This window comes from Artemia sp. Qi Xiang Cuo, chromosome 10 (assembly GCF_049724085.1).
Source record: "Artemia sp. Qi Xiang Cuo chromosome 10, ASM4972408v1, whole genome shotgun sequence".
In the NCBI taxonomy this organism is placed as follows: Eukaryota; Metazoa; Arthropoda; class Branchiopoda; order Anostraca; family Artemiidae; genus Artemia; species Artemia sp. Qi Xiang Cuo.
The window spans coordinates 24,175,780-24,201,166 of NC_142803.1; the positions used below are offsets into that span (position 1 = coordinate 24,175,780).

Genomic DNA, 25,387 nt, shown 5'->3' on the forward strand with positions numbered 1-25,387 from the left:
TATTCAAGATTATAAACTTGAACTTATTATTTAATTGACTCACTATAAGAACATCTTTTTAGAAAGACCAATTATCCTATTTGCTATATCTATTCATTCATAGATCAATGGAATCCTTTTTTTTGTTATGATTCCGAAAATATCACACTTTTTAAAGTTATTTCATCATGTTCAAATTCAATTTTTTGCCAAGGGAAAAACCCCAATCAGACACGATGGATTAAAATATTATTTTCCATTGAAAGATCACCCCGTCATCTTTAACAGGATGTCTAACGCCCACATTGTTGGGCGTCAGACTTGCTACGTAAAGAGGAAAAGCATTGTCAAAATACCAAAATAGTTAGCGCTTATTTTGTCCACTTTTCAAAGTCGCAACAAAGAAGAAATTTTGCACAAGGCTAAAAATCTTAATCATTTTTAACAGCCAAAAGAAAAATTGTAGAAAATCCCAGTTTTCAGCTATGAATAGACCTAAGAGGAAGCTAGGGGGGGGGTGTTTTATGTCCCTGGTATTTTAAAATGAGGTCCCTCACTCAATTGGTCCAATCTGTTTCTTGTATCTTTTTTTGGCTCTCACTATGCTTAGATAATTCGTTTTTTTTCAAAATAAGTTACATCTTTTTCTTTACTTCCAGAAAAATTGCTAATTGGCACTTTTGATACCAACAAGTTGTTATTGCCTTCCTAAATTGTTTTTGTATATACAAGAAAAAGGCAAAAAAATCATGCAAAAAGGACGAGTCGTTAATGACAGCACAAATTCTGAAATTTTCAATTTTTCCGCTTTCATGTTCAGCTTTTGTCTTGTAATACGATGCCCTTTAAATTACCCAATCTGATGTGTCAAAAGTTGATGTAAATGATCGTTTTCATAAAATCTAGATCCGTAGACAAACCAATGATGCTGATACTAAAACATATTATCTGAGAACACTCATAGATTACCGTCTAAAATGGCGTATTTTAAATATGAGTTACAGCAATCTCAAGCAACGGTGCCGCTACATGATTTTTCAGAATTGGGCGGACTGAAACGAAAACTTTTCAATAATTTTGAAAAGACTATAGAGTTAGATTTTCTCAAAGGGCCTGTATTTACAGGTGATTTAAAGCATTAACAGACGGTAAAGAATCAATAGAACAGGATCCTTGTAGTGGAAGGCCTTCGATTACAAACAATTAAAAGAACATCATCAGAATTCAGTGTCTTCTCCGACTTGATCATCGTTTGAGATATAGAATGATTGAAGAATAATTCGGATTAATTTATACAACTGTTCGTAAGGATTTGATTAATAATTAGAGATTACAAAATGGTTCAAAAATTTTTTGTCGCAAGACCAAAAGACAAAAAGACAGACAGGTGTCCCATTTCTTCAGAGCATACTAAATGACCATCTTACTTGAAACGGTTCATTACTGACTACGAACCTAGGAATTGATGACGACGGAGAAACAAAGCACCTGCGCCAAGAATGGCCCATTTGAGGCTTACTAAGGCTAGTGACGGAAGAACAACCAAGGCAAAATATCAAAACATGTTTATTTATTTCTTAGATAGCCACGAATCGTTCACGCAGAGATTGTACCTCAGTACCTGACACTAGACCAATACTTCTATAGAGAAATCTTTAATATTCCTCAAAAAGGGCCATGCGTATAAGACAAAATATTGAGAAAGCCTGGGTGTTAGATTATTATAATGCGCCTTGCCAAAGAGCCATTTTAATTAATCAGTTTTTGGCAACCAAAAATGTTTCCGTAGTTGCCCCATATCCTTATTCGTCCAACTTGAGCCCCTATGACTTTTTCTCTTTACATAATTAAAACTCAAATCAAAATACAACATTTTCGGGAAAAAAAAACAAATGTCTATGATAAGGCCAACTAGAGGCTATAACAGGCTCTCAGTTCCAAAACTGCCATGAACAATGGAAACATCGAATTACCAAAAAAAGATAATGTGAAAGAATCGTCAGAACAAAGGTTCGGAGAGACAAGCTAGCCTGCACCGACGACATCGATGTAATAGTCAAAACCCCGGATGACGTACAACCGGTAACTAGCGATGTCATCGATGCAACTAGCTCTCTCAAAATTATAATAAATACCTATTAGACAAAGATTTTCCGTAGCTTACAAAAGCAGAATGATGGAATAAAACCAGACCTGACACTTAACGAAGAAAGTATTCAATGGGTCGACGAGTTCCCCTAACTTGGTAGTCTGATCAAACGTCACTTAAAAGACATAAAAAAGCGTCTTGCCTTTGCGAGTTCCAGCTTCAAAGTCTTCATGCCCGTATTGCGTTTCAAGGATTTTTCCCTATGACTTAGGACACAACTTTTTGATGCATTGATCACCCCAATCGCAATTTACTCATGTAAAACTTGGACGCTGAAGGTGGATGAGCAGCGTCGATTCCCAGTTATTGCAACCAAATGTCTCCGCCGAATCACCAGAATAAATTACCTCAATAGAATCCCCTATGCTGAACTCCTCCATATGCCTTGAAATCCAAAAACGATTACCACGAAGATCCAGCTCCAGCAACTTCGCTGGTTGTGTCAGGTCCAACGGATGAGTCAGAGTCATCTTCCAAAATCATTCTTGAATGCCAACTTCATGGTTCTCACCCTCGTAGTTGTCCCCCAAAGAGGGTGAAGGAGAACTTCACGCCTCACCATCTCTCGGACATTCTTCATCTAGCAGAATAGCGCGAGGCATACAGAAGGCAGACCCACGCCATTACAAAAAAAGAGGCCCCAAGACGACCTTCAAGGAAGAACGGGACTTAAGTCATGTAAGTCAAGTCAAGTTGTGGTAAGCTGACCAATTAAGATAGAAATTGATTTAATTTGAAATAAGAAATTTTTAGGACACAAAATGAAATTATGAGGTTTTGAAAATACACTTTACTAAGATAAGAGTTTGAAAATTAACCTAACAAATTACCACAGGTCTTAGAAAATCTGGATATATCCGGCATTCAAGAATTGAGAAATAAGCACATCTTGGCTTATGCACAGGTGTGCCCCATGAAGGCGCGGTGGACCTTAAGGTATAAAAGACAAATTTTACTGTATCTATCAACTTTTTATATTATTATTCTCGGGTGACCTCAGGTCTGTTTTACTTAGGATTGCTTTGGAAATCGTAAGTGTCTTAACCATCTTATAGTCATATGATGATGACGATTTATTTATAACCCACTTACAATGGAAAAATAGTGGAGTAATAAAGAAAAAAAAAGAAGAAAGAAAGATTCACTACAAAAATGACAAACAAATAACAAATAAACAAATATGACAAATAAACAAAATATCAAACAGCACTAAGCAGCCGAATGAGGCGATGATGAGGGCCCAGCCTTAAGCACGCATAATATCAGTAGCACCAAATCGAGTGATTATTTTTTCTATTACGATAAAAACGTGGCAAATAAAGAAGAAACTTGCTATACCGGTTCTATCTTTGTTGTTCTTTATATTCTGTCAGACAAATAGTCCCGGTCGCATATACATAGCCAAACCCTTGTATCGTTGTTTGTTGAGTTAAATAAAAGTAATCAGATCCATACCAAGCCTCTCTATAACATTATTTGAGCTTCTCATCTATGCCCAGTAGATATGCCTAGTATAATTAGTCAGGCCAACCCCTAAGTGGAACGCTAACCTAGTATTAATCACTTTAGGACCGTACCCCACACCCCCTCTAGGAACCAGCCCAACACCACTTTACTTAATCTGGTGGCAGCGGAGGGATGCAGTAACACGACGTTACTACAAAGTCATTTTAAATTCAACAACTTAGTAGTTAATCAGTCTCATTTGTTTATCGACATAATTTCAAAATGCATAATATTTTCTTAAAAGAAACCTTGAAGTCTAGCTCTTCCTAAAATGTGTTCAAAATTTTAAAGAAAACCCGATAGTAGATAATGCTAACAAATAATTATTATTTTTACAATATAAATGTGGAAAAATTACGGTACTTGTTGTGAACTTCATGACATTTTTTCTTATCAATAGGTTCAAATCTATTTAAGTAAGTCCTTCTTCCATCCTCCTCCTAAAAAAAATCGAGTCTGGGCCATTAAGATCATTTTAGGGTGTTATAGAATGTCTGTGCTTATAGAGAAATTTATTTTTGTTTGGGAGTAAAATAGTACAATAAAAAAACAAGGTAAGGCTTTGAACATTAAAGGTAGAGTGATTTTCTTTTTTTCCAAAATGAACAAGTCAACAGCTATTTTAGTATCTTTATTCCCTGGGAATCTACAAAAAAATAAATTAGCGCTTAAAAAGCAAATATTTCAATTGCATTGCATTGTATGTTTTTTTTTGTTAATCTCACCTCCTCTCTTCTCAGTGGCATAACTTTTAAAATGCAGAAACTACTTTGAAAACATTATAATATTTTAGGTGTCACCACCACATTATATTTTATATTAATTAGCAGCCGAGAGGGTGGTCTTTGCATAATTGTACCTTTAGCTTTATAAATTTTCTTAACCATTAAAATAAAATGCTCTCCCGCAGAGAGGACGTCCTCCCGCCATAGGAAATCCCGGCTTACGGTGGCCGTCTTCTAAAACAAAACCTCATCATTTTCCATTTATGCGAAAAAAACACTATTAAATAAAAATTTATATTAATTTTACTACAAAAAAATATATATAAAAAAAAACCTGCCTTTGTAATCTCATTCCAGCTTATTTTTACAAAACATAAAATAAATACTATAATTTACAAAAACAAATGAGCTGAAATGACCACAATAACCCTTTCTCTTATTTCACCTTACAGGCAACATTGTTACTCCCTCATACACAGAGTTATTCAAAACTATCTCTCTATACCCAAAAACTACATCCTCAGTTCACTTTCTCACTCCCTTTTATCATACACAATATTTGCAATTAACCTAAAAATCAAAATCAGAGAAATAATCACTCCACTCTTCACTTATTTTCAATAATTCGCTTTTCTTCACAACAAAACTCCTAAAACCTTCCAAACACATCGCTTTTTTCTCTTTCTTCCAATTCAAACACAGTGACACTCATTTCCAATAATATACCATCGAATTTTTCTTTTTCATCTCTAACTCCAAATTTATGTCCAATTTCACCAGCTTCTTCTTTTCTTCATCACTTTTGAAACTTAATTTCGTATCTTTCGCTTGAATCAAAAACTAACTGCAGAATTCCTTTATTATTATTAGACTCGAAGGACTCGTGGTCTAAGACATCTTCACAAACCCAAAGGTACTTTTTATCCATTTTATCAAAAAGGCCATTTTGTGGTTTTAGGGTATAAATAAAAGATAGCGCTAGATGCAATAGAGCACAGCGTCAATTGTTTTCAAAGATAAGCTTTAAACAGAGCATAATTTAAGGTACCTGACAAATGTTCCAAATAATTTTGCTCTTGTCAAACAAATTTATGGAAGTGCTTATTGTGGTGAATACTTCACAAGCGCAGCGAAAGTGTTTTCACGAGACCTTCAGAGTCAGAGGGGGATACGGATGCAGATAGATGAAGCATATCTGATTACATAATACATAGTTGGAAAAAAGTTTGATGTTTAGATGAAGAGGGTGCGATAAATTCGGGTTTGTAATTTACGGCAAAAAATACGCATTTAGGCTAATAAGTTTTTATTTCATTGGTAGTCTTTAGTTTGAACTTTCATTTTGAATCCAAAATCACAAGCACAATTGTTTTTAGCCCCAATGAAATGGTTTTCAAACATAACAATCCCAGATTAACAGTGATTCCGCTAGAACGCCATCTATATAATCATGATTGAGTCATGATTAATTTCCCGAACGAGTAACACCTTGGGCGCTCCGTGCCGTGCGGTGGTTATAGCTGAAAAGTGAAATAGCTTGTGTGATTAAAGTTTTGAATTGATGAAAGAGAGTTTTTGTTGTGTGATTATTCCTTTGGACTGGAGAATTGCATGGAGTAATTGAGGATTACGACAGTGAAGACGACGAAGTTTATGTAATCTGGCATAAATTATTTTAGTCATTACAAGCAGAGCCTATTGACTACCGTCGTTGGAAAAGGTGGTTGCCATGCCAAGCGGCTAAAAGCACTGCACCCTAGCAACATCTTGAATAAAAAATCGTTGCCAGCTGAGGCAAGACTTATTCATCTGTTCATTTTTTCTTACTACTTATTCATGGAACGAAATAAAAGAAACCGTAAAGAAGTCTCATTTGGAGAGGATCAAAATGAATAGTCGTCATCTTCACCTAAGGATGGAGAGACTTTGTCAATTTCGACACTGGCTCGGAGCTTTTCTGAACCTGGGGTTCAATCGCTAGAGGAAGCTCAATCTGGCCAATCGCAACAGTTTTCTGCAATCAAAACCCATGTCGCGTCTACTGAAAGTGAAATAATAAATGTAAAATCACAGATTAGTGTTGTTAAATCTGAGTCAACGTTTCTCCGTGAAGAAAATAATCAGTTGAAGAATCGGTTAACGCATTGCGAGTATAGAATGAATGGGAAAAATATAGTGGTTTGGAATGTACCTTGCGATGATAAAGAGGACGCAAAAGCAATTTTGAAAACTGTTTGTGAAGAAGGACAAGGTGTAAACGAGACTCCAGAATTTGCTGTTACAGAAGTGAATAAAGAGCGTAGATATTTTAAAGTTACTGTTCGGTCTAAAGAAGAAAAAATAACAATTCTGAAACAGAGTAAGAAACTTAAAGGAAAGACTGTTTGCGGTCATGAAGATATTTATCTTAGTGATGATGCTCCGACGGCAGTGAGAGACGTTAGAAAACGGTTGCTTGAAAAAAGGTCAAAGCTCGCTGATTGTGGTATTCAAGCATAGGTAACAAAATGGATTCCACCTCTCCTTTGTTTTGATCGGCCAAACGGCCTGCGTGTTTCTTTCTCCGTGAATGACGTGATTCCTGAATTGTCAGTGCTGATAAATCCTCTTGTTGTGTCTATGCAATGCTAAGCTTTATCTAAATTATTTTAGTTTAACATGATTTTAAGTTATTTAGTTTTGGGTTATTTTAAGTTATTATTCTGTGTTTTTTTTTATAGGAAGTAATGTCGTCTCGTGTTTTTCTTTTTTCTTCAAAAGGATGTTGTGGATGGAAAAAAAATTAAAAATATAATGAGAAAAAAACAATAATAGTGTACAATTTGTTGTGCGGTGCGGAGCGTACCGATTGTGCTTCGAGTTCTTATGAATTGGTCTTGGCTTTCAATGATACTTGGCCTGGGAACAGTAGTAGCGTGTTTTGGATTTTATGAAGATATTTATGTTTCTTTTTTTTCTTTAGGTTTTAAGTGTGGAAGCGATGATACTAAATCAGCGAATGATGAAAATGATAAATGTAATTTAACAAAACCTTTTCCTTCTCATATCCATCATAAAATGATTTTCGATAATGGTTAATTCAGAGTGGAACAGGTTGAAAGGGCTGGAGAATGATTCACTCAGGGTTGAAGATATTGGGGGTGGGGTGTTCCATCGTGAATTTGATAGTAATGGTATTGGTGAGAAATTTTTGCAACCCGTTATAAGTTCCTTCATGATTTGAATAATGATTATGACCCGAATGATTTTTCTGTTTTTCATTTAAATTGCCAAGCTATTAGTATTTCATTTCAGTACCTGGAGGAAGTTCTGCAGACTCAAGGTTTACAAGTTTTGGCTCTGACTGAGACATGGTTGAAGTCTCATACGTCATCTCTATTAGATGTTCCTTATTACCAACTGGTTTAAAAAAATAGAGAATTGCACCAACATGGAGGTTTAGCGGCATATATTAAGAGCGATCTGGATATCTTGCCGATGCCTTCCCTTACTAAACATAAGGAAAAGGTGTTTGAGTCAATGGTTGTGCAAGTATCTAAGCTTAATTTTAAATGTGTTCTTACTATGATTTATCAACCTCCGTCTAGTAGTCTCGTAGAATTTCTGAGTCTGTTAGAAGAGCAACTGGACCTGTTGAGTGGATCAAAACAGCCGTGTTTTGGGTGTGGTGACTTCAACATTGATTTGAAAAAGTCTACATTCTAGTCAGAGAGTTAAGGAGTTTCTGGATATGATGCTTAGCTACGGGCTGAAGCCTACTATGAACATCTGTACAAGAGTCACTGAGAATTCTGCGTCAATATTGGTTAACATATTTGTGAATACTGAATATAAGTCACCTGCTGTTGTGGTAAATAGTGTTTCAGATCATTTTTGAGTAACGATAACAGTGCCGCAAATCCTACAGTCGAATAAGGGACATCGTTGTAGCATCATTAGGCCTATTATTGATTCTGAGGTTGTTGCCCGTTTTAAACTGAAAGTTGATAAGACTGAATTCAATTTTCTACAAGAGGAATATTATATCAATCGGAAATTTGATACATGGTACACCACATTAACAGGTTTACTTCAGAAGTGTGTTAAACCTAAGAAAGTTTACAGATATCAATCAACAAAGAAACCATGGATTACTAAGAGTCTACTCTTAAGTAGAGAAGACGAAACCATTTATATAAGGATTTGATAAAGAATAAAGGGACGACTACCAAGGATGATTATAAAGCATATAATTATAAAGCTAAACTGTCTCCTTCGGAAAGCAAAAGCGGATTATTTTGCTCTCAAGTTTGAAGAATCAGAGGGAAATCCAGGCAAGACTTGGAAACTTATCAAGTCTGTAATGAACCCTAGTCGGCCTCCCTCGGAGCTTCCAGATACTGTGAATTACCAGGTTTGAACCCCCTCCCGAAATCTTTTTCCTACTCTTAGAACTGAGAAAATGCATATAACTAAACTTTTGATCCATTTTTTAAAGTGTTTTTGTACCCCCCCCCCCCCCGGAAAAATAACCCTCCCCCCAAAAAAATCCTGGATACGCCCTTGCTAGTAGAGCTATTAGGTCCTAGGTTAATACTATTAAAGCTGCAAAATACAGACACAAATAAAGAAAATTAAAGACATATGTGAAGAAAGTTGAGTCTAGACTGATACTACTCGAGTTACAAACACAATTGAAGAAACGGTTAAAAATATTCATACCAACATTCAACACCGAGTGTGCTTTCATTTTCCCGCTCTGCACAACTTTCCAGATACTGAAATTACTCAAAAACGATGAATCACTTCCCGATGATGTACTCGGTGAACTTCCAACACCATCCTCAGCAACAACATTAATTGAACTAGTTGGATTATCACCATTGCGTAAGACATCGTCCGTATGTGACGTAGAACTAGATCTTAATCGAATACATCCAGAATTTTCTCCTTTCCCGGGGCCTGGAGATGGGAGACTTTTTGAAAGTGATGAAGAATCTGATGAAGCCGTGGAAATATTTTGAATATGCGGCACGTTAACAGTTTTCGTACCAGGTCTGCTTTCACAAGTATTTCTCTCTGGACTATGCGAAGGTGTACTCGTATGCGCCCCCATTCTGAAAATATATTTATGTATATATTACTACGTAAGAGACATGTATTGATTTACCAAATTAATTGACCTTAGTGTTTCAATGTTGTATGATCAAAAAATAACTAGCTGCACACAAGTCACAAGCTTTATTTTCCTACAAGAGAGTCAAAAAAAAGAGAAAAAAAGAAAAATATCTGCGAGAGTAAAGGCTGAGGCGATTGGGATGACAGAATTCGTAGTGCGATACTAGACAAGTCATCAACGAACTTATAAAGATTCAGTCGACTTCTTAAGGTCCATTAAAATTCAAAAAGATAAGAATTTGTCCAAGCTACGTTCTCTGAGGTGCGAAGCAAAACATTTTGAGGTATGACAAAACCTGATCATTTTGCATTGTCGCCGACCCGTTAAGAAGCTAGCTTAGCTATTATCAGGTTCACCTTCAGGTTCATTTATTTTTCTCTTTTACCTACATTACATACTAAATATACAGATATCTGGCAGAGTCAAGCTCGTTATGCACAAAACAAAAATAAAAGGGAAACAAATTGATATTCGATCAAAACGAAAGATATGACAAACAGAAATAAATCAAACAGTTCGTGGAAACTAACGTAAAGTAAGAAGCAGTTCGGTCCAATGGTAACTGAAACTCTAAAAAACGAAATTTTGATAACAATAGATACATTAAGAGAATTAGCTTTTTATCCTGAATCCAAACATATAAAATTCGTTCATTTTCATGTTACGAGCCTCAGAAAATTTGCGTGATTTTTGAGAAGGGGGATCACCCTCATAAAATTCCAGGGATCTTAATGAAAATCGCACCATTACATTCAAGGTATCAGAGAATTCAATTGTAGAGGTTTCAAGCTCCCACCTACAAAACTGTGGAATTTTGTTTTGCCAGAAGAAAGATCACGGATACTTTTTTCTTCTCAAGGGGTGATCGTATCAAACCATTCGTCCTAGAAAATCATGAGAGTTCTCAAACAAACAGACATCAAAAGTTCTAGTGTCCTTTTTATGTGACCCAAAGGAATGGAGGACAACTAGCCCCCATCCCACACTCCTTTTTCCCAAAATCATCCGATCAAAAATTTTGAGATAACCATTTTGTCAAGCAGAGTTGAATTGCCCAATAACTATGCCTCTGAGTATGACATGACCTCCCACAGCCTCTGGGGAAAGGGCTGTAAGTTAGGAAATGCCTATTTTTTACGTTTAGTATTCGTTTTTGGGTTAAATAGACATTTTTTGGAGGGGGGGGGACTTCCCAAGGATGGGGAAGGGGAAATTTGACACAGGAGGATATCTTAATGGAAATTTGTTTTGGTGGGCGGGGGGGGGGGAGATTTTTCAGGGAGGATGGGGATTTCTCGGCATTATTTGAAAAACGATCAAAAATAAATCAAATAACAAGTTTCTCAATTGAAAGTAAGGAGCAACAACAAAACTTAAAACAAACAGAAAGTATTCCATATATAAGGGGTGCTTCCCCCTCCTCAATCCCTCATTCTTTACGCCAAAGTTTCACTTTTTGGTCCTTTAAAGTATCTCAGTGTTGTTCATTCCTCTTTTTTCTGTAGTGTGTAGTCTTTTCTATGTCTATTTATTTATTCCATTTGTGGTCTCGTACTGTTATTCGAATGAGAAATTAAAAAAAAAAAAAAAAAAAAAAAAAAAAAAAGGAAAAAAAAAAAAAAAAAGGGCTCAACTAGAAAAGTTGTTCTTATAACTAGAAGGAGATTTTTCTTAATGGACAAAGAGACAGAAGAGTTTTACTCAAGTAACTCAATAAATTGAATGTGGGTGCTGCAAAACTAAAAAAAAACAAGTCTCAAACACGGTGAAATAGATGGCACCAGTTGCACAATAAACCGTCCCCAAGTCAAACTCTAAGCAGCAAATGTCATAACAAGTAGATAGTCAGAGTATCAGTACAATAGGCAGCAATTCAATTTCGATAGGTAGTTTCAAGCTAGTATATAATCACTGAATTTCCTGCAAAACCAGCTATTACATGAATGTTTAAAGCCAGAATAATTATCTGAAGTAAACATAGAATCCTGTAAAATGTTTAAAATAAATATTTCCAACCATATTCACAAATTCAAAAAAAAAATCAGAAATTCAAATTAAAATATCATTTAAATACCTAGCAAACAAAATTAGCAGAAAAACGCAGCTTATCGGTTTTGACTATGAGGAAAAATAAACGAGTTTTACTATATTATTATTTCGTAATTGCTAGATTTATTTGATAACAAAATTCTTAGTTAAGCGCAGCAAAATAAGATGTTCTAAATGAAGGTTTCAAACAACTACGCATTAAGGCATTTTGTGTAAAAGACGCACGAGAGTATGCCAAACTTGCACACGGCAGTTTATTCCTGAGTGGATAAAGGCTTCCTTACCCCTGAGTATGTGACTGAGACAAGGCCGAAGACACAGAAGGAAAAGTGAAAGTACCCTCTGAGGTCAGGTCGAAGGACTAAAGACAAAAAACCGTGAAATGATTTATTTTTCTAACCTTTAGGGGCACAGACCAGGAGAATACCCTGAAGTGGAGGTTTTAAGCCCATATCAGTAGCATCCCCATAATACATTTAAAGTCACAGATTGGAAATTACCATGGGATTTTAAAATAACCTTTTCAAGTGCACGCCCTGTTTCCAGCTGGCAAGATTCCCATGCCCTCCCGGGATTCCAGGTGTTATGACACTATCTTGTTTCATTAATAGAAGGATCACAGCCGACAAGATTCCCATGACACACCCATCACTGCCTTCTAGAAGTCAGATAGAGAATTAGCATAGAATTTCCAAAAGTAAGATAGGGAATCGGCATGGGATTTCCATGAGCCGGATAGGGAATTAGCACAGAATTTTAAAGAGTCACATAGGGGGTGTAAAAGTGAAGCTACTAGTCCCTCAAGACGTCACACCTGTGCAATGTGGTCCCATGTTTCTACCGGTCAGCTGGCGAGATTCCCATGCATCCTTCTGCTTTCTACAAGCCAGTACCTACCGAACACAAACGGTCATGGCTTCAAGCAGTCCCTGTTTCTAGCAGTACTTGTTTCTAGCGATCAACTGGCAAGATTCCCACGATACACCCCTGCTTTCTACCGGCCAGTACCCACGGAATACAAGCGGTTCCGCGACACCATGTTTCCGTGACCAGGTGACAAAATCTTATTCCACTATTAGAAGGAATATAGCTGGCAATACTCCCGACACTCCCATGCTTTCTACCGGCCAGTACCCCCGGGATACAACCGGTCCCTGTTTCTACCAATCCCAGTTTCTACCGGTCCCTGGATTCTGCAACAACCGGGGATTCCCGTGACCAGGTGTAATAGAGGATGACGCCATTGTGTGTGACTTAATAGATTTATTTAGATTGAGGTAATCATATATGGATTTATTGGGAATCAAATAATGACAGAAAACATCTTACACAATGACAGCGCACATCTTACGTAATGAAGGGCGCACAAGTTTCTGTAATGATAGCGTGCACGTGGGTGCTACGTAATGACAGCGCGCATATTACGTAATGGCAGCGCACATATCACTGTCAAAATACTTTTTTAGATTTTATTTTTCGTCGGAACGTTCAAAGCGTTTTATTCTTTCTTTCAAGGCGTTTTTTATTCTTTAGTTCTTTTTCCTCGGTAGGACTCGAAAGATCAATTTCAATCCATCCAATTGAACAACGGTCGAAGCGCCAGGACCAGCAGACTATTACCAGTATTCTGTCCTGGTTAATATATTCTAGAAATAAACTATTGCACGCGATGGGATTTCCCATGTTTCACTTACTAGAATGAGGTGTTGTGTGCACTTGCGATAATTGGCATGCACACGGAGAATATCTATTTCCAGAAATTGCGTTTGCTCTTAATTTTATTTTAGTATTAAAGGCAAAAGGGGACTACAAGATGCTTAAATTTTGTAAACGCTTAGGTATTGAAGACTTGTTCTAAATAATAAAACTTAAAAACACAGACCTTTGTAAATAAAATTTATATTAATTAAAATAAAGAAAATGCAGTCAAAAAACATGACAAACAAAAACATAAAATGTGAAAAAGCTTATAAGGAATAAAGTATAACAAAAAAAGAACCATGCATTAAAGAAAAATACATCCTAGCAATCATTTTCAGACGGACAAGGTCGATTATAGATGCAAATTTAAGTCATATTGAGGTATTTCTGAGAGCCAATAACGGAAGCGCCACGTTTTCATTGAGCTAAACTTATGAATATTCACCCACCTTGACATTTCGCAAGTCAAACCTTTCATGATGCTCCACAAAACACCCCCACAACACCATGGTATTACGCGGCTATCCTCCGTGGCATCTACGTGGCCGCCACTATCACCCCTACGACATTTTCAACCTTTTTCTCTCAAAAATAAATTTTGTAAACTAAAAAATGACCATTATTTTTAATTGAAACGCGGAAGCTTGCCATTTCATTGCTAGATTGTGATGTTCCATACTATTTCCAAGCCCATGACACTGAATGGTTGATACACGGCAGCCTCTAGAAGGCATTATTGCATGTGACATTTTTAGGGGAGGCATTTTTCAAGCAAAAACATTCACTTACACAAGAATTAATCATTTAAACTTAATGAAAAAAAAACGCCATTAGAGTTTCTTCCGATGAATCCTAAGAATTGAGACCAGCGTGGCACAATATAGAACCCCCGACAACACCCTCGGGAGGGGGGGGGGGGTAAGTTATCACACATATGGATTTTTCAATTTTTTCCTTTCAAAAATAACTTTTTTTAAACTATAATTACTAATGTTTTTAATTGGACAGCGGAAACTTGCCATTCCATTACTAGATTGTGATGTTCCATGCTAATTCCGAGCCTGTTACACTAAATGGTTGACACACGACAGCCTCTAGCAAGCATTATCGCGCATGACATTTTTCGGCGGGAATTTTCCAGAAAAACATCAAAACGCATAGAGGGGAAATCCTATTTCGAGAAATTGTTGTTTCCAAGGCAAATTCTGAAAATACCGTGTTTTCAAGACACGACTACGCAACGAAAAAAAAACAACACATATGTGAATGGAAGAAAGGTATGGGTCCTAGCAGGCAATTCAAGGGAGGAAGGGTTGATACTAGTGGTAAATTTTTAGGTATTATTGAGATTTTTCAAAGAGCCCTTAACGAAAATACAGCGTTTCTTTGAGTTAATGTTAGATTTTCAGCCCCTTCCACGTAAAAAATTCTTGTAACACCTCCACCTTAACGTTTTAGCTGTAGAATATGTTACTCCATGCAATTCACGCCACAACGACATTATTTGACTGCCCCTCTGACATCACACCATCACCTCCAAGATGTTTTTCAGACATTTCTTGTTAAAAATTATGTCTCAATCCGGTGATTCAAGTATTCGGAAGCCAAGCCTATCATAATAACCTCCAAAATACTCCACGCCACCGTAGTATTACACACCTGCCCATCCGTCATATACGTGGCACCGCCCCTCATCACCGCTAGGACATTTTAAACCTTTTCCCTCCGAAAAATAATCCTAAGAACCTAAACTAAATACTGTTTTTACTTGAACAGTGGAACTTGGCATTTCATTGCCAGAACGTGATACTGCAAGCAATTAACACTACATAGCCACACTATTACTGGTCTGCAAACCCTCTGACGCCCCATTCATAATTCCTATGACATTTTGAGACGTTTCACGTTAAAAATTATACATTCAATCCGATGCTTCAGGTTTTCACAAACCAGGCCTATCACAACGCTCCCCAAAACACTCCACAACACCATGGCATTACGAGGCTTGTAAATTTAAGCCCTATTAGGAGGTAGTTACCCCAGTTGATGCTTTCAAATTACATTTTGAAAATATATCGTTTGAAACGTAAGATTCAGGATCTTTTTCTTCTGTTTCGTTGTGTCGTGGCTTATCTTGTCTGTGTTATCTCTGTTGATGTTTTCAATGTGCATTTTGGAAGATTTTTCGTTTGAAACGTATGACTCAGGATGTTTTTACAGTGTTGGGTCTCACTTTATCTTGACTGTGTTACCCCAGTTGATGTTTCAAAGTGTATTTCGGAAGTTTCTCCTTTGAAACATATGAATCAAGATGTTTTTTGTAGTGTTGTGTCGCGGTTTATCTTGTCCGAGTTACCTCTCTTCATGTTTTCAAAGTGCATTTTAGAAAAATTTTCCTTTGAACCGTATAACTCAGAATGTTTTTTGAAGTATTGTGTTGTGGTTTATCTTGTCAGTGTTACCTCTATTGAATATGGAGTTAAGCAGGGTTTTGTTCTATCCCCCTTTATATGGATTAGTTTGATCGACATTGTCTTAAGTAGCACAGGAAAGGCAATGGGAGACCACAGAATCAAATGGGGAGAAAAAACTCTCATGGACTTAGATAATGCTGACGATTTAAGCATCCTAAATGAAGGCGTGAGCAAAATAAATTAATTTTTGGAGGTTTTGCGAGTTCAGGGTGCTACAATAGGTTTGAAAATTAATGTTAAGAAGACTAAGTAACGCAGGCTAGGAATAAGTGAAGATGAAAAGATGACGCTGGGTAATAAAAAGATTGATCAGGTGGGCAGCTTCACTTACCTTGGTGGCAATATTAGTAAAATGGTAGATAGTTTCGGAGACCACACTGCCTTTCCATGATGATAAAATGAAAGGTCAAAATAGGGATAAAATCCTTTTTAATAGACAGTTTATAGAAATTCCCAAAAAATACCAGATATTTCGGTCACATATACAGTGACTGTCATCAGTAGTAAAACTAAACTAAAACAATTAAAAAAAAAACTTTAAATACGAAATCAAATAAAACTACATATTGTTTAATTCTCTAATTATTTTTAAAGCAAAGGTGGAAGCTAGCCTCTATGACCTTTTTGGATTCGGTTCATTAGCGTTCAATGACATAACATTTGGACAGAAGTCAACTACATTGGGTAAATTGAACTTTATTCTGTCATATTTTAATAAATTATCATAGATTCAGCACAAATTCACCTGTGTCCCGGTTCAAAGCAATATTCTTGATTTTCATGATTTTCAAGATTCTCTTTATATCAAGATCTTCACGAAAATTTTGCTTTAAACCCCAATCCCTAGAAATCAAAGACATTCTCAAACAAAATAAAAGGTCTGGAAAAATTAAAAATATGTTCTGAAAGGGCTGAAGTAAAATCTTCAGACTTAGAATCTTGCTTTAAAGCCCAAGAAATAGAATCTTTATGCTGTAATAATCTCATTTTCAAATTTCGGTTAGTACGTCCCACATTTGAGCTTCCGCAAGTACATGGGATCTGATAAACCGCACTTTGTTGACCCAAAGAAGTTAGATCCTTCCCAGAATTCAGAAAACTACCCGAAGTATTATGTTCAAGCTACCCTTAGACCACAACTCTGTGAAATTTTTTTTAGTTTTTCACTTACCATATGTACCCAGGCTAAGTGAAAAACTTAACACAATTTTACAGAGTCTTAGTCTTATGTTTCAAACAAAAAGGTTCCAAAATGCACTTTGAAAACATTAACAAAGGTAACACTGACAAGATAAACCACGGAACAACACAACAAAAATGTCCCACGTCAAATGTTTTAAACGAGAAAACTTACCAAAATGCACTTTGAAAGCATCAAGAGATGTAACACTTACACGATAAACCATGAGACAACACCACAAAAACATCCTAAGTCATAGGTTTCAAACGAGAAAACTTCCAAAATGCACTTTGAAAAATCAACAGAGATAACATAGACAGGATAAACCATAACACAACGCTATAAAAAAAATATCCTGAGTCATATGTTTCAAAAAAAAACTTCCAAAATGCACCCTGAAAACATCAAGAGAGGTAGCACAGATAAGAACACCATGACACAACACTACAAAAACATTCCGAGTCATACGGTTCATACGAAAAAACTTCCAAAATGCCCTTTGAAACATCAGCAGATTTAACACTGACAAGATAAACCACAACATAACACTCTAAAAATATCTTGAGTCATACGTTTCAAACAAAAAACTTCCAAATTGCAGTTTGAACCATCAACAGCGGTTGGATTAACACGATAAAGCACGACATAACACTATAAACATATCCTAAATCATACGTTTCAAACGGAAAAACTTCCAAAATGTACTTTGAAAACATCAACAGATGTAGAAGTGACAAGATAAACCACAACACAACACTCCAAAAATATCTTGAGTCCCACGGTTTAAACTAATCAACTTCCAAAATGCACTTTGAAAGATCAGCAGATTTAACACTGACAAGATAAACCACAACATAACACTAAAAATATCTTGAGTCACACGTTTCAAACAAAAAACTTCCAAAATGCACTTTGAAACATCAACAGAGGTTACACAGACAAGAAAAACCACAACACAACATTATAAAAACATTCTGAGTTATACGGTTCAAAAGGAAAAACTTCCAAAATGTACTTTGAAACATCAACAGATGTAGAAGTGACAAGATAAACCACAGCACAACACTCCAAAAATATCTTGAGTCACACGGTTTAAACTAATCAACTTCCAAAATGCACTTTGAAAGATCAACAGATTTAACATTGACAAGTTAAACCGCAACACGACACTCCAAAACTATCTTCAGTCATAAGTTTCAAACGAAAAACTTCGAAAATGCATCTTGAACACATAAACAGAGGAAACACAGACAAGATAAACCACAACACAACACTATAAAAACATCCCGAGTCATACGTTTAAAACGAGAAAAATCCAAAATGCACATTGAACACATGAAGAGAGGTAACATTAACAAGATAAATCACTACACACCACTATTTGAATCATACGTTTCAAACTAAAAACTTCCAAAATGCACTTTAAACATCAACTGGGGTAACCCTGACAAGACAAAGCATGACAAAACACCGTACAAACATCCTGAGTCATACGTTTTAAAACGAGAAACTTCCAAAATGCTCCTTGAAAACATTAACAGAGGTAACACAGACAAGATAAACCACGACACAACACAACAAAAAAATATCCTGAATCTTACGTTTCAAACGAGAAACTTCCAATGTGAAGTTTGAAAGCATTAACTGGGGCTAACACAGACAAGATAAACCATGACACAATACTATAAAAACATCCTGAGTCACACGTTTCAAACAAAAAAAAATTCTAAAATACACTTTGAAGACATCAAGAAAGGTAACATAGACAAGATAACCACAATACAACAGTATAAAAAACATCCTGAGTCACACTTTTCAAACAAGAAAACTTCCAAAATGCGCTTTGAAACATCAACTGGGGTAAAACACGCATGATAAAAAACAACACAACACTACAACAACAAAATTCCTAGGTCATATATTTCAAACGAAAAACTTCTAAATTGCACTTCGAAAGCATCAAGAGACAAAACACTGACAAGAAAACCCTCGACACAATACTATAAAAACATTGTCAGTCATATCTTTCAAAAGAAAAACTTCTAAAATGCACTTTTAAACATCAACAGAGGTAAGACAGACAAGATAAACCACGGCACAATACTACAAAAACATCCTGGGTCACATATTTCAAACAAGAAAATTTCCAAAATGTACTCTGGAAAACATTAACAGAGATAGCACTGATAAAATAAACCTAAACACAACACTACCAAAAAATATCCTAAGTTATACGTTTAAAACGAAAAAACTTCCAAAATGCACTTTGAAAACATCAAGAGAGGTAACACTGACAAGATAAATCACGACAAAACACTACATAAGCCATTCTTAGTCATATATTTCAAACAAAATAACTACCAAAACGCACATTGAAAGCAACAAGGCAAGTAACACTGAGATGATAAACCACGAAATAACACTACAAAAAACATTATGAGTCATACGTTTCAAACGGAAAAAACTTCCACAATGCACTTTGAAACATCAACTGAGGTAGCACAGACATGATAAACCAGCACACGACATTACAAAAATATCCTAAGAAATACGTTTCAAACAAAAAAACTTCCAAAATGTTCTTTGAAAGCATCAAGAGATGTAACACTGACAAGATAAACCACGACGAAACACTATAAAATGTCCTAAGTCATAGGTTTCAAAGGAAAAAAACTTCCAAAATGGACTTTGAAACAGCAACAGAGGTAACATAGACAACATAACCCATAACACAACACTATAAAAACATCCTGAGTCATACGTTTCAAACGAAAAAAACTTCCAAAATTCACTTTTGAAAACATCAAGAGAGGTAACACAGACAAGATACACGACAACAACGCACTATAAAACATTCTGAGTCATATGTTTCAAACAAAAAAACATGTCTGAAAAATGTCTTTGAGGTGATGATGTGATGTCTGTGATGGTGATGATGGTAATGATTTGAGGTGATGATGCGGAATTACCTGCTAGGACCCATGCTTTTCTTCTATTGACACATGATTTTGTTTTTCCAGTTGCACAGTCTTGTCTCAAAAACACTGTATTTTCAGAATTTCCCTAATTACATATTTGCCTTGGAAACAATAATTTCTTGAAATAGAATTTCCCCTCTGCATGTTTTAGTATTTTTGCTGGAAAAATACCACCAGAAAAGTGGCATATTTGGGATAATCCTTGCTAGAGGCTGTCGTGTGTCAACCATTCAGTGTCACAGGCTCAGAATTACCATGGAACATCGCAATCTAGCAATGAAATGGCAAGTTTCCGTTGTCCAATTAAAAACAATGGTCATTTTTAGGTTTACAAAATTTATTTTTGAGAGAAAAAGGTTGAAAATGTCCTAGGGGTGATAACGGAGGTTACGAGGATGCCATGGAGGATAGCTACGTAATACCATGGTGTTGCAGGGTTTTTGTGTGGAGCATCATGAAAGGTTTGGCTTGCGAAATATCAAGGTGGGTAAATATTCATAAGCTTAGCTCGTTGAAAACGTGGCGCTTTCGTTAATAGCTCTCAGAAATACCTCAATATAGCCTAAGTTTACATCTAACATAAATCTTGCCCGTCTGAAAATGACAGCTAGGATGTATTTTTCTTTAATGCATGGTTCTTTTTGGTTATACATTATTCTTTATAAGCTTTTTTACGTTTATTTTTTTTTTGTCATGTTTTTTTACTTTTTTTCTTTGTTTTAATTAATAGAAATTTTATTTACAAAGGTCTGTGTTTTTGAAAGATTTATTGTTTAGGATGAGTCTTCAATACCTAAACGTTTACACAGTTTAAGCATATTGTAGTCCCCTTTTGCCTTTACTACTAAAAATACCTTAAGAGCAAGCACAATTTCTGGAAATAGATCATTCTCCACCTGCATGCCAATTTTTGCAGGTGCACAAAACACCTCATTCTTGTTAGTGGAACATGGGAAATTCCCTCACGCGCAATTGGTTATATCTAGAATATATTAACTAGGACAGAATACTGTGAACTATTAAGTCACACACGATGGCGTCATCCTCTTTTACACCTGGTCATGGGAATACCCGGGTGTTGCAGAATCCAGGGACCGGTAGAAACAGGGACCAGTTGTATTCCGGGAGTACAGGCCGGTTGAAAGCAGGGGCGTGTCATGGGAATTTTGCCATCTGTGTTCCTTGTGATGGTGAAACAAGATCGCGTCACCTGGTCACGGAAACATGGCGCCGCGGGACCGCTAAAACAGGGACCGGTTGAAACCGGGGACCGTTTGTATTCCGGGATATCCATGACTGCTTGCATTTGGGGTGTAATGGCCGTTAGAAAGCAGGGGGATGTCATGGGAATCTTGCCAGCTGATTGGTAGAAACAAGGGACCGCATTGCACAGGTGCGATGTCTTGAGGGACTAGTAGCTCAACTTATGCACCCATTACTCCACTTATGCACCCTTTATATCCCATGCTAATTCCCTATCTGACATCTGGAAATCCTATGCTAATTCCCTATTTGACATCTGGAAAGCAGTGAGGGGTGTGTCATGGGAATCTTACCATCTGTGTTCGTTCTAATATTGAAACAAAATTGCGTCACAACACCTGGAATCCCGGGAGGGCATGAGAATCTTGCCAGCTGGAAACAGGGCGTGCGCTTGAAACAGGGCACATTAAAAATCCCATGTTAATTTTCTATCTGTCACTTTAAATGTATTATGGCGATACTACTCATATCTATGAAAATAGCCTATATCCCTCTTAAATAAGAAAAAAAATGGTGCCTCAGCAAGGTGTCAAAATTCTGCCATTCCGTACAGCCAAAAGAAAATTTTGAACACAATTGAGCAAAAACTCATTTCAGCTGGAACTCTCATTGGTTTAGAACTACACAAAAGTTTATTATAGACCCTCTCGGCTTCACAGGTGACACTACCACGTGATAACGCATTCATCCTTAACCATAAATGCATTGCATACAAAATGAATTGCTATCATATACAATTAAATTAAGAAAATGAAGTTTTTGCATGAAAAGTAAAGACAATTTTAACCTTTATTCGTTTTTAATTGCTATGTCTGCTAAAAAGTTTCATCAATAACAATAACTAATAATTGCAGTAGAAACCTGGTTTCATTCATCTTGGTACAGTAGTGTAAGATTTCATGGTAGGCTAATCTACTTATTCGGCAAATTTTTGTCTTCAAGAACATCAGCAATTGGGTGCAATCAGGTTATTAGGCGAACGAAGTTTTCAACTAGTAAAATCAACATCAATACCGCTCTTTCCAGATTTTTTTTTTTTTTAAGTGGCAGTGTGATTTATAAGGCGTAACAATGAATAACTTTCAGGTGTAATAGTGAATAGCTTTTTGCAGTGCCTCAGAGGACGAAACCCAAACGTATGGTTTTCAATAATAACAACCTAGTTAAAGATGACTGGTGTAGTTTTGGCAAGAGTAGCCATAAAATGAGTATGGGCTTCTAAATTGCCATGTCAGCCTCAGATCTGTAATTAACAATTTCAAAAATTAGTAGATACTAACTTTGATCAAAGTCAAACACCATTTGTGAAAAATATCTTTAAAGTGTTTTGATTTTAACCTGTATATTACAAATATTAGCCTTGCATTTATGATCAACAATCTCAAAAAAAACTTTTAAATATTAAGTTTACAAGAAATCAAACAACATTATTAAAAATATAATTAGTGTTTTTGGATCAACTACAGTCTAACTACAACCTTAATGATTTTGGGTGATCAAAATTTAACAACTAAAACTATAGTGAAAATTTAGTGAAAATTAGTGAACATTTTAGAAAAAGCAGGGGAAAAAAATCAACAAACTTCAAATAATAAAGCAATCCTAATATTTCGACTTCACGTCCGGAAGCCTTTAAAAGCGAAAAAAATGTATTAAGCGAAATTAAACAAAACTTACGAAGAAAAGGAAAACAAAAAACAAGATTGAAAGTTACATTTAAGCAGTGGAAAAAGCAGTGAAAAAAAAAGAATCAACAAGCTTTAGATAATAATCAATCCTAATATTTCGACTTCACGTCCAGAAGCCTTTAGAAGCAAAAAAAATTTTTTTTTTGTTCATAAAGACTTCCGGACGCGAAGTTGAAATATTCAAATTTCTTTATTATTAGAAGTTTGCTGCTTATTTTGTCCACTTTTTTTAATGTTATACCCATTTTCATTATATTTTGATTTGACCAATTTTGTAAATGGAAAGCATTTGTAGTCTAAGAAATTACTTTTGTATGATCAACATTTGATAATTTAGGACCATTCACAAAATAATACCTAATTGATTATAAGTAAAAAAAGGTATAGCATTCCTGTGTACACAAAATTAGAGGTGGAGAGGAGGCATTGAAATGGAATAGTCTCAAGGACTTGGGCCTGCTAAAGGGGCAAAACACTACCTGAAAATTCAAAACCAATAAGCTCAGAAAATCCCTAAAACCAGTTTTGAGGGAAATCAAACACCATTTGTAAAAACATGTATTTAATAAGTTTTTTTTACTTCTAATTTACAATAAAAGCCACATATTTGTAATAAAAAGTCCAGATACACTTAAATACAAACATTTAGAAGGAAATTAAATCCCTTTGGGAAATATACACTGAGTGCGTTTTGATTTAAGAGGCATATTACGATGTTATTGATTTTTAATTGTTATCATTTAATAAAGATTCAACTTAGGGCCCTCTGATAATAAGATCGAAAATCCCTGTATGACTCTTTTAGAACTAAACTTTAAAAAAAACTGTATCCACAAAAGAAGTTTTTCAAAAAAAATACGGTAAAGAGCTACAAATAAACTGAAGATGATCAAAAATAAAGCTAATAGTTTTTTAAGTATAAAATGACCTTAAGTCACTATCAATCAATAAATGAAGCCCCAAAGAAACAGATATTAAAATAAATAACCAAATCAAACTTAAAATGAGCAGAAACTACCGCAAAAAGGAGTAAGGATAACGCCCCCTGTGCCTTCTAAAGATCAGAACATAATTTGCACTTTACTGGCCTGCTTACAAATAGTGCGTTTTGATTTAGTTCAACATTTTCCTAGACATTCCCTGAAAGTACTACCTTAATATCCTTAGCCTCAATAGTAGTAATAATAGTAGCAGTAGGGCTAGTAGCAATAGTATTTATAGCATCATTATGCATATAGTAGCTTTTGGTTAGTTCAACAACCCCCTCAACATGCCCTGAAAGTTTCCACTCAATACTTCAAGGTGCTCCTGTAACAAGTTGGGAAAATCAAAATTTCCACTTTCCCAATAAAATTTCAAGCAAATCTTTATTCAGGCTGTAAAGTGTCCAGAGGCATTGAAAAATAGCAAGTTGCACTCTGAAAAATTGTTGCCCCCTAAAATAATTCTACAACTTATAATTTCCAGTCAAATGATCCATTGTCTGCTTTGCCCAGAGGAAGAAGAAAAAAACAATAATACATAGGAGATAATCAAAACTTATCATAAAATTCGTTCTGGAACAAATGGACTAAATTTTCTTGCATTCTCATATAAGTTTTCTAATTCAAATGGTTCAATCCCCCTGTCCCCTCTTTGCAGGCATTGTAATATGAATAATGAAACAATTGACCATTGCCTATTTGAATGTAATATGCTGACGCCTGCACAACATACCTTGCTTTGTAATCTGTTAAAATGCTTCGAACACCACAAAATCTCACAATCAGCCAAGAGCCTAGCCAACTATACCTGCACACAGAGCATAGAAATCGAAATCTATCATCTCATAGTTGAACTCCTAGAGTCAAAAGATCTACTGAAAGATATCTGAAAATATCTAATAAATATGAGGCAATCAAGCCAGTAGCTCTGTAGCCCACAGATTGAAGCAAAAGTAAAAGGGCTAAATAGTATTACTGAAAAGCTCGTCTGCCGTTAAATAGAAGAAGAAAGAAGAAGATAATCACTTTTTACTACATCAATGCTGTTACATGGATTAAGATCATTTGTAAGCAACTGTGTGGTTAAGGAATTATAATAAAGAATTTTCCCCCATTGTATCGTGTGGGGATTGAACCTGAGACCCCCTAAATTGCAGGTATGGCTTCTTCCACTACACCGCTACAAGGGTTTGTAAGCATCAATTAAGTGAGTTGACTAATTTGAAGATTCATTCATGCCCAGTAGCTCATAGTTGTGCAAAAACTACTGAGGTATAGATGAGTGGGGTTGGGGCAATTGGTTAAAAAAAAAACACTTCCAATTACCAACTGGCTATATTAATTATGCTCTAAAATGCTTTGAAAAAAAGAAGTTTAAACTTTAGTATGAAGTAAGGGAGGTTAAGGGATCAGCGACTACTCCTCCTTCTCATACATATCTGATATTTGTATTTATTGTATGTTTGAATGTTGCTCTTTACTTTTAGTTGCAAAAAATTTCAAAGGTAAAAAATTTAATATTTGAAAGCACTTAAAACAACTTGAAGTAAATAT

General features: G+C 35.7%; 1 protein-coding gene across 2 annotated transcripts in view; it reads right to left on the bottom strand.

Moving 5' to 3' along the window:
• Positions 1-25,387, bottom strand: part of LOC148947605 (uncharacterized) — a 105,246-nt gene that overhangs the window by 69,402 nt on the left and 10,457 nt on the right. For both annotated transcript variants that reach the window (XM_089096165.1, XM_089096166.1), the window contains exon 2: positions 9,061-9,455. In XM_089096165.1, the coding sequence (XP_088952291.1) occupies positions 9,061-9,454 (394 nt within the window). In that variant the 5' untranslated portion in view covers position 9,455. The remainder of the gene's footprint in view (positions 1-9,060; positions 9,456-25,387) is intronic.